This window comes from Arvicola amphibius, chromosome 13 (assembly GCF_903992535.2).
Source record: "Arvicola amphibius chromosome 13, mArvAmp1.2, whole genome shotgun sequence".
NCBI lineage: Eukaryota > Metazoa > Chordata > Mammalia > Rodentia > Cricetidae > Arvicola > Arvicola amphibius.
Window position 1 is genome coordinate 56,208,105 of NC_052059.1, and position 9,590 is coordinate 56,217,694.

The 9,590-nt window shown below is 38.0% G+C and overlaps 1 protein-coding gene and 1 non-coding gene across 2 annotated transcripts; both read left to right on the forward strand.

Moving 5' to 3' along the window:
- Positions 1 to 6,464: 6,464 nt before the first annotated feature.
- On the forward strand, positions 6,465 to 6,574 carry LOC119800539. Its single transcript, XR_005283038.1, has one exon. It is a non-coding gene; the product is annotated as a U6 spliceosomal RNA (small nuclear RNA).
- Positions 6,575 to 8,141: 1,567 nt separating this feature from the next.
- On the forward strand, positions 8,142 to 8,869 carry LOC119800165 (peptidyl-prolyl cis-trans isomerase A). The gene has a single exon (XM_038310264.1). It carries the CDS (start codon positions 8,174 to 8,176, stop codon positions 8,666 to 8,668), a length of 495 nt encoding a protein of 164 aa, XP_038166192.1. The 5' UTR covers positions 8,142 to 8,173; the 3' UTR covers positions 8,669 to 8,869.
- Positions 8,870 to 9,590: the final 721 nt, after the last annotated feature.

Below are 9,590 nucleotides of genomic sequence, written 5' to 3' on the forward strand. Positions count from 1 at the left end.
ACCAGCAGGTTGTAGAGAGTAACCAATCACCTTGGTAATAGTTTGTGATGTTTGGGGGTTTCTATGGGGTCCCTTTAGCCAACAACTCAACAAGATGTAACCCATTCCAGGAACTAGAAGTTTTACTTGGTGGCCAAAGTCTAGTTGCAGCATCATCTCCCCTGCAGTTTGCTGACACTTAGATTCCTTTCGTGTATATAGGTGTTTTAGGAAGCTTTTACAGTAGCAGGTTTCCATATGGGATTTATTTATTTATTTATTTATTTATTATGTATACAATATTCTGTGTGTATGCCTGCAGGCCAGAAGAGGGCACCAGACCCCATTACAGATGGTTGTGAGCCACCATGTGGTTGCTGGGAATTGAACTCAGGACCTTTGGAAGAGCAGGCAATGCTCTTAACCTCTGAGCCATCTCTCCAGCCTCCATATGGTTTTTCAAATGGTTTTTAGTATTAGTTGCTCTCCCCATATTCTTTCCTATATATTCTATTTCCCCTTCCTTAGGAGAACATCCCTTCCTCCTAGTTACTCCCTCCATGCCTAGCCTTTGTGGCTATATAGATTGTAGCACAACTATCAGAGGCTTACATGCTAACATCCACATATAAGAGAACACATGCAATAGTTGTTTTTGTGGTCTGGGTTACCTCACTCAGGAGGATTGCTTTTCTAGCTCTATCCATTTACCTGAAAAATTCATGTTTTTATTTTTTGACAGCTGAATAATATTCCATTGTGTAAACATACCACATTCCCATTATCCATTCATCAGGTGGTGGACATCTAAGATGTTTCTAGTTTATGGTTATTATGAATAGAGCAGCAATGTGTGTGGTTGAACAAGTGATTCCATAGCAGCATGAAGTGTCTGTCCTTTACGTAAATGCCCAAGAGTGGTGTAGCTGGGTCTTGAGTAGATCTACTCCTAGCTTCCTGCGAACCATCACACTGATTTTATTCTCCCACCAGCAATGGATGAGTGTTCCCCTTCCCCCACATCCTTGCCAGCACAAGCTTACTGATCATGCATTCTGACTGGGGCAAGAGGAAATCTCACAGCAGCATTGATTTGCATGGTAGTTTGAAGATAATTGGCCCCCATAAGCTCACAGGACGTGGCACAATTAGGGGTGTGACCTTGCAGGAATAGGTGTGGCCTTGTTGGAGGAAGTGTGTCACTATCAGGGTGGGTTTTGAGGTCTCCTATGCTCAAGCTACTCCCGGTGTGGACAGAGACTCCTTTTGCTGCCTGCAGATGAAGATGTCGAACTCTCTGCTCCTTCTCCAGCACCATGCTTGACTGCACACCACCATGTCCTGCCACGACGACAATGGACTAAATCTCTGAAACTGTGAACCACCCCAATTAAATGGGGCTTTTGTTTTGTTTTGTTTTGTTTTTAAGAAAGAGTTGCCATAGGGCTGGAGAGATGGCTCAGTGGTTAAGAGCACTGGCTGCTCTTCCAGAGGTCGCTAGTTCAATTCCCAGCAACCACATGGTGGCTCACAACCATCTGTAATGAGATCTGGTGCCCTCTTCTGGCACGTGGGCACACATGGAGGCAGAATGTTGTATAAATAAATAAAATTTTTAAAAAAAGAGTTGCCATAGTCATAGAAACAGTGATAGAAACCCTAAATTAAGATAATTTGCATTTCCCTGATAACTAAGAATGTTGAATGTTTCTCAGCCTCTTGTGTTTTATTCTTTCAGAACTATTTAGTTCTGTATCCCATTTTTAATGGGGTATTTGTTCCATTGATGTATAGCTTTGGTTTTGTTTTTTAGTTCTTTATATATCTCTAGATAGTAACTCTGTATTGAATGTAGCCTGCCACTTTGTCCGAATGATGGTATCCTTTGCTATAGAGATACTTTTCAGTTTCATTAGGCCCCATTTATTAATGTTGATCATAGTGCCTGTGCTAATGGTGTCTTGTTCAGAAAGTCTTTTGTGCCAATGAGTTCCAGACTGCTCCCCACTTTCTCTTCTCTCAGATTCATGGCATCTGGCTTTATGTTGGTCCTTGATCCGTTTGGAGTTGAGTTGTGTAAAGGGTGGTAAATACGGATCTATCTGCATTCTTCTCCAGCCATCTGGTTTGAACAGCACCATTTGTTAAAGATTCTGCCTTCTATCCAGTTTGTATTTCTGGCTTTTCTGTAAAAAAATCAAATCTGCATAGGTGTGTGGATTTATGTCTGGGTCTTCAGTTATATTCACCAGTATGTCAATGTCATGCTGTTTTTATTACTATAGCTCTGTAATTCAACTTGTAATTGGGGGTGGTGATACCATCAGCAATGTTTTTATTACTCAGGTGTATTAGCTTTTCAAAATTTTTTGTATTTCCACACGAATTTGAAAATTGTCTTTTCAATTTCTGTGTAGATCTGTATTGAAATTTTAATGGGGATTTCACTGAATCTGTAGATTGCTTTTGGATGGGTTGGTCATTTTCATAATATTAAACCAACTGATCCATGAGCATGGGGGATCTTTCCATCTTCTGATAACTTCTTCACTTTCTTTCTTCAGTATCTTAAAGGTTTTTATTATGCAAGTCTTTCACTTGCTTAGTTACCCCAAGATATTGTAACTTTTTGAGGCTATTGTGAAAGCTAGTGTTTCCCTGATTTCTTTCTCAATTTGTTTGTCATTTATATTTAGGAAATCTATTTATTGATTTTTATGTACTAATTTTGCATTCTACTAATTCTCTGAAAGGGTTTATCAGCTGCCAGAGTTGCCCAGTGGAAATTTTAGAGTCATTTATGTATACTATCACATTGTCTGTGTCTTAGGGTTTTATTTCTGTGAAGAGACACCATGACTATAGCAACTCTTATAAAGGAAAACACTTAATTTGGGCTGGATTACATTTCAGTGATTTAGTCCATTATTATCATGGTGATATTTTCTTTGGGCTGCCAGCCAGTTTCCAAATAAAGACATGGAGGTTTATTGTTAATTATGAATGCTCAGCCTTATCTTATGCTTGTCTCACTAACTCTTTTAACTTAATTTAGCCTGTTTCTATTCATCTGTGTTTTGTCTCGGGGCTTTTTACCTTTCTTTCATTCTATATTCTACATGGCCCACTTTCCTGCTTCCTCTGTGTCTGTCTGTCTGGCCCCTGGAATCTTCCTGTCATGTCTTTTTTTTTCTTTCCCTCAAGCCAAATTCTTCCTCCTACTTACTCTCCCTGCCTGGAAATCCTGCCTGTACCTTCTCCCTCACTATTCATAGTTCAGCTTTTTATTAGATCAATCTAATGTACTGCCTAAGGTATCTTAAGCAGGCAAGATAAAACAGCAACACGTCTTTGCATAATTAAACAAATGTAACGTATCTTTACATAGTTAAACAGATATTCCACAACATAAACAAAATGCAACATATCCTTACATAATTAAACACATATTTTGCAACATGGTGGGAAGCATGGCCGCATGCAGGCAGGCATGGTGCTGGAGAAGTAGCTGATAGTTCTACATCTGGATCCAAAGACAGCAGGAGGAGAGAATGCCACAGTGGGCCTGGCTTCAGTATCTGAGACCTCCAAGCGCACTCCCAGTGCGCTTCCACCAACACCACCACACCTACTCTAACGAGGTCTTACCTCCTAACGGTGCCATGGAGACTAAGGTGGTCATTTTCTTTCAAGCTACCACAATCTGCGAATAAAGATACTTTGACTTCTTCCTTTTCAATTTGTATCCCCTTGATCTCTTTTGGTCATCTTATTGCTCTAGCCAAGACTTCAAATGAATACTATATTGACTAGGTATAGAAAGAGTAGACATCCTTTTATGGTCTCTAATTTTAGTGGAATTTCTTTGAGTTTCTCTCTCTTTAAGTTGATGTTGGTTGTAAACTTGCTGTTAATTGCCTTTATTTTGTCTAGGAATGTCCCTTATATCCCTAGTCTCTCCATGACTTTCTTTTTTCTTCTCTTCCTTCCTTCCTTCCTTCCTTTCTTTCTTTCTTTCTTTCTTTTGTTTGTTTTTTGTTTCTCAAGACAGGGCTTCTCTGTGTAACCCTGGTTGTCCTGAAAAATAAATCTATAGTGCAAGCCGACCTTGAACTCACAAGATTCTCCTGACTCTGCCTATCAAGTGCTGGGATTAAAGGGCAATTGTGGCATCATTAAAAGAAATAGGCAATGGTCCTTATGTTTCTATTTTGCAGAATAATTTGAGGAGTACTGTTGCTAATTCTTCTTTGAAGTGCTGGTAGAATTCTGTGCTAAATCCATCTGGTCCTGGGCTTTTTTTTTGTTGGTACATTTCAGTTACTGCTTCTATTTCACTAGAGGTTATGGCTCTGTTTAAATTGCTCATCTAGTCTTGATAAAACTTTGGTATATCAAACATATCAAAAATTTATCCATTTTTTCAAGTATGGTAAAAATACATAGTTTTAATATATATCCTTATGATTCCCTGGATTTCCTTGATGTCTGTGGTGATGTCCCTCTTTTTGCCTCTGATTCTATTAATTTGGATAGTCTCTCTTCATCTTTTAGTTAATTTGGCCAAGGGTTTATCAATCTTACTGATTTTCTCAAAGAACCAACTGTGTGTTTCATTGAGTTTTGAATTTTTTGTTTCTATTTTATTGATTTCAGCACCATTAAATTGCTGAAAGTTCTAGAAGAAAAAGAAGAAATAACACTAAAAAAGAGGAGACAGCATGAAATAAACTTGGGGCTGAAATCAATAAAATAGAAACAAAAGAACTCTTCATTGTGTCCGATAGGCTTGGGTATATTGTGTTTTCGTTTTCATTCTGTTCTAAAAAGTTTTTAATTCCTTTCTTAATGTCTGCCTTGATCCATTTTTCACTCAGTAGAGTGTTGTTCAGTTTTCATGAGTTTTATACTTTCTGTGATGGTTGATATCCAGCTTTAATTTATGGGGGTCAGATAGGATTCAGGGTGTTATTTCAATTTTCTTATGTCTGTTGAGACTTTGTATCCAAATATGTGGTCAATTTTGGAGAAAGTTCCAGAGTTCCCGAAAAGAAGGTATACTCCTTTGTGTGTATACTCCTTTGTGTGTATACTCCTTTGTGTGTATACTCCTTTGTGTATATACTCCTTTGTGTGTGTACTCCTTTGTGTGTATACTCCTTTGTGTGTATATTCCTCTTTTGTGTGTATATTTCTTTGTGTGTATACTCCTTTGTGTGTATATTGCTTTGTGTGTATACTTCTTTGTGTGTATATTCCTCTTTGAGTATACTCCTTTGTATGTATACTCCTTTGTGTGAAATGTTCTGTAAATATCTGCTAAATCCATTTGATTCATGATGTTATTTAATTCCAGCATTTCTCTGCTTAGTTTTACCTGGATGACCTATCTGTTGGCGAGAATAGGGTATTAAAGTCTCCCACTATTACTGTGTGAGAATCTATATGTGACTTTAGCTGTAAAAGTGTTTCTCTCATGAACTTGGGTGACCTTGTGTTTAGTCCACAAATGTTTAGAATTGTAATATCCTTCTGTTGTAGTTTTTTAACTAATATGTAGTGTCAATGAGTATATAGTATTCTTCCTATCTCTTCTGATTACTTCTGAAGTTTTCATTTGATTTCCTAAATTTTTCTTTTCCAGTTTAATCTTGGTTTGGGCTTTCTCTAATGATTCTATTTGTACTTTCACATTTTGGACTACTTTCATTATTTCATTGCACCGTTTGTGTTTTTACAGACTTTTGTTTTTGTTTGTCAAGACAGGGTTTCTTTGTGTCACCCTGGCTGTCCTGAAACTTGCTCTGTAGACCTTTAAAATGGTTGACTGACAAACCTGTCTGGGTGGATCAATAGCCATTGGCATCAGAAAAATTATAGCAGTTGGTACAGGAGCTGCTAAATGCTCAACATATTGAAGAATAGACCAGTGCTTTAAATTATCCTATATTTGTTACTAAAAGAAATCTGGAAAATTATGAATTTAAGTGATGGATTTAAGAGCTATTAATAAGGTGACTCACCAATGGGCTCTTTATTGCCTTCTCTATTACCTGGAATTCTTGCCTTCTCTATTACCTAAATGATGTTCTATTCTAGTGATTGATTTAAAAGATTGCTTTTTAAATATACCTTTGCTAGAACAGAATAGAGAAAAATTTGCCTCCACATGCCTACTTATAATATTTCCCAGCCTATAAAAAGATATCAATAGAAAGTCCTTCCACAAGGAATGTTAAAAAGTCCTATCTTATGTCAATATTTTATACAACAGTCATTGGAAATAATTAGTAAACAGTTTCCTCAATCTATAATTTACCATTATATGGATGATATTTTACTAACTGATTCAGACGTAGATACCTTAGAGAAAATGTTTAGAGAAGTAAAGAAAAATTTGTCTTGTTGGGGATTACAAATTATTCCTGAAAAAATACAAAAGAGGAGATATTATTAATTACCTAAGATATAAGTTAGATTTATCAGTGCTCGCTTCAGCAGCACATATACTAAAATTGGAACGATACAGAGAAGATTAGTATGGCCCCTGCACAAGGATGACAATTCACAAATTCGCGAAACATTCCATTTTTTTAAAAGATAGATTTATCAAAAATCCAGCCACAGAATGTACAAATCAAGAGAGATCAATTACGAACTCTTAATGGTTTTCAAAAATTGCTTGGAGATATTCACTGGCTACCGTCCATATCTGGACTGACAACTCAAGAACTAAGTAATTTATTTCAAACCATACAAGGTGATAAGGACTTAAATCATCCAAGAAAATTATCAGCTGAGGCTGAGAGAGAATTGGCTTTGGTAGAAAAAAATTACAGAATATACATGAGGATCATTTGCATCTACAACTTGATTGTATTCTGGCTATTTTACCTTCTATATATTTTCCTACTAGAATTCTAATTCAGAGAGAAGATAATCCTAGAATGAATAACAGTAAGAAATTAAAGACCTATGTAGAAAAGGTTTCTTGTTGATTCTAAAAGGAAAATTAAGACTTCGTCAATTAGCAGGAATAGACCCAGTAGAAATTACAGTACCTTTTACTAATGTTGAAAGCTCCTCATTACGGACAGATGATATGAGATAACCTTCTGTATATGTGTTGCTTTTATTGGATAATGAATAAAGTTGTTTCAGCCTTTGGAAGGGCAGAATAAAGCCAGGTGGGAAAATCGAACAGATGTATATAGAGAAAGTAGGTGGAGTCAAGGGGACATCATGTAGCTGCCAAAGAAGACAGATACCCAGAACTTTTACTGGTAAGCCACAGCCTCATGGAGATACACAGATTAATAGAAATGGGTTAATTCAAGATGTAAGAACTAGCTAGAAATATACCTGAATCATTTGGCTGAACAGGGTTATAATTAATATAGTTTCTGTGTTATATAATTAATATAGTTTCAGGTCTAAGCAGTCAGGAAATGAAAGAGTCTCAGTCTACAGACAGAAGATTGGCAAAGGGCTTGCAGTAAATTTTTGGGAGATATTAACAACAAATATACCAAAAGCAGCAATTGAATCTTTCCTCACATCGTAGAGGGACACCAATTTCTGGAATCCCTACATTCTATACTAATGCAAACAAGTCAGGAAAGGCATGTACAAATTTCAAAAAGATAGGAAGACAGTGTGCTTGCCCTTACTGACAAACAGGTTATCACAGTAGATATTGGGGTGAGAGGAATGGGTGAGTCCAGGGTTCAGGGATATTTAGTAACCTTATCTAATGTTTTGGATTGTCAGGTATTTTGCTTTAGATGCTGGCCCTTCCTGGGTGGTGTCACCTTTTCCTGGAGTACTGCTTTATCAGGATCTACCTGTCTTTTTTTATGATTCTGAAATGCATACTGATATCATTGTTTTGCCCTATGGAATTTTTTTTTAAAACATGTTTGTAAACTACAAACCTGGTGGAGATACCCTTCTGTCTGATCCTTTGTCCAAAAAATAAAGAACATGCAGAGGTAATGTGCTTACGTTAATTTATTCTGTTTACCCTCAGACATTTTTACTTGCTGTGATGTCCTGCTCTGAGCTCTGAGGGGGTGCCGAGACTGGCATTCAAGGCCACCATTGTACCTGTACTATGTTATATGTTGTAATATGTAAAAAACTATTTCATCGGCTTTGCAGACGCCGCTGTCCCCTCTCGCCGCTTGCTGCAGCCATGGTCAACCCCACCGTGTTCTTCGACATCGCGGCCGATGGCGAGCCCTTGGGCCGCGTCTCCTTCGAGCTGTTTGCAGACAAAGTTCCAAAGACAGCAGAAAACTTTCGTGCTCTGAGCACTGGAGAGAAAGGATTTGGATATAAGGGTTCTTCCTTTCACAGGATTATTCCAGGATTCATGTGCCAGGGTGGTGACTTCACACGCCATAATGGCACTGGCGGCAGATCCATCTACGGAGAAAAATTTGAGGATGAGAACTTCATCCTGAAGCATACAGGTCCTGGCATCTTGTCCATGGCAAATGCTGGACCAAACACAAACGGTTCCCAGTTTTTTATCTGCACCACCAAGACTGAGTGGCTGGATGGCAAACATGTGGTCTTTGGGAAGGTGAAAGAAGGCATGAACATTGTGGAGGCCATGGAGCGTTTTGGGTCCAGGAATGGAAAGACCAGCAAGAAGATCACCATTTCCGACTGTGGACAACTCTAATTCTTTTGACTTGCGGGCTTCTTACCCACCAGACCATTCCTTCTGTAGCTCAGGAGAGCACCCCAGCCCCATCTGCTCGCAGTACCCTGTAATCTCTGCTCTCACTGAAGTTCTTTGGGTTCCATATTTTCCTCATTTCCCTTCAAGTCTAGCTGGATTGCAGAGTTAAGTTTATGATTATGAATAAAAACTAAGTAAGAACTGTTAAAAAAAAAAAAAAAAAAAAAAAAAAAAACTATTTCATCTTAATAGAGACATATGCTGGAGCACTGTCAGTCTTGATTTGTACAGGTATTCCCATGATGGCCATAGCTTCTAATAAACGTCTAATTACAGAATCAGCCTTTTCAAAACTCAAAGTAGTTGCCTATTGAAATCCTGAATATATAGCTATGGTATAGTATACATATTTTAATTTACCAAACTCTGCAAAATGAAACGTTGGGGGTCTTTATTACCCTTTTCTGTTTATTAAGCATAACTTTTAGAACTCGATTAGATCTTTCTCTAACTGCTTGCCCTGTGGGATTGTGTGGTACACCTGTGTGGAGCCACAAGTATTATACAGTAAATGTACAGCTGACAGATTCCTAGACAGACACACAAGTATACAGCTTAAGGAGACCCAATCTCAGAGCTTCGGGAACACTTGTCTTTTAGATAGTCGCTGCCAATTCTGTAGAAACCTTGTGACGCCATGATTCTTCTCCCCTTTAAAGTGGGGTTCATGCCCCAATTACCTCATCACTGTGACTTCCTCCTGTACAGGCAACATAGTGACCGTCCATGGGCCCGAGAGCAGTAACATTCACTCCTTGTTCTAATAGTCAACTCTAAGTCAATCCTCCACAATATTCTAAAAACCGTACCCTCAACAGCTTCAAGAAAAGAGAAAAGAATATTGTGAAAATGATTATATTGT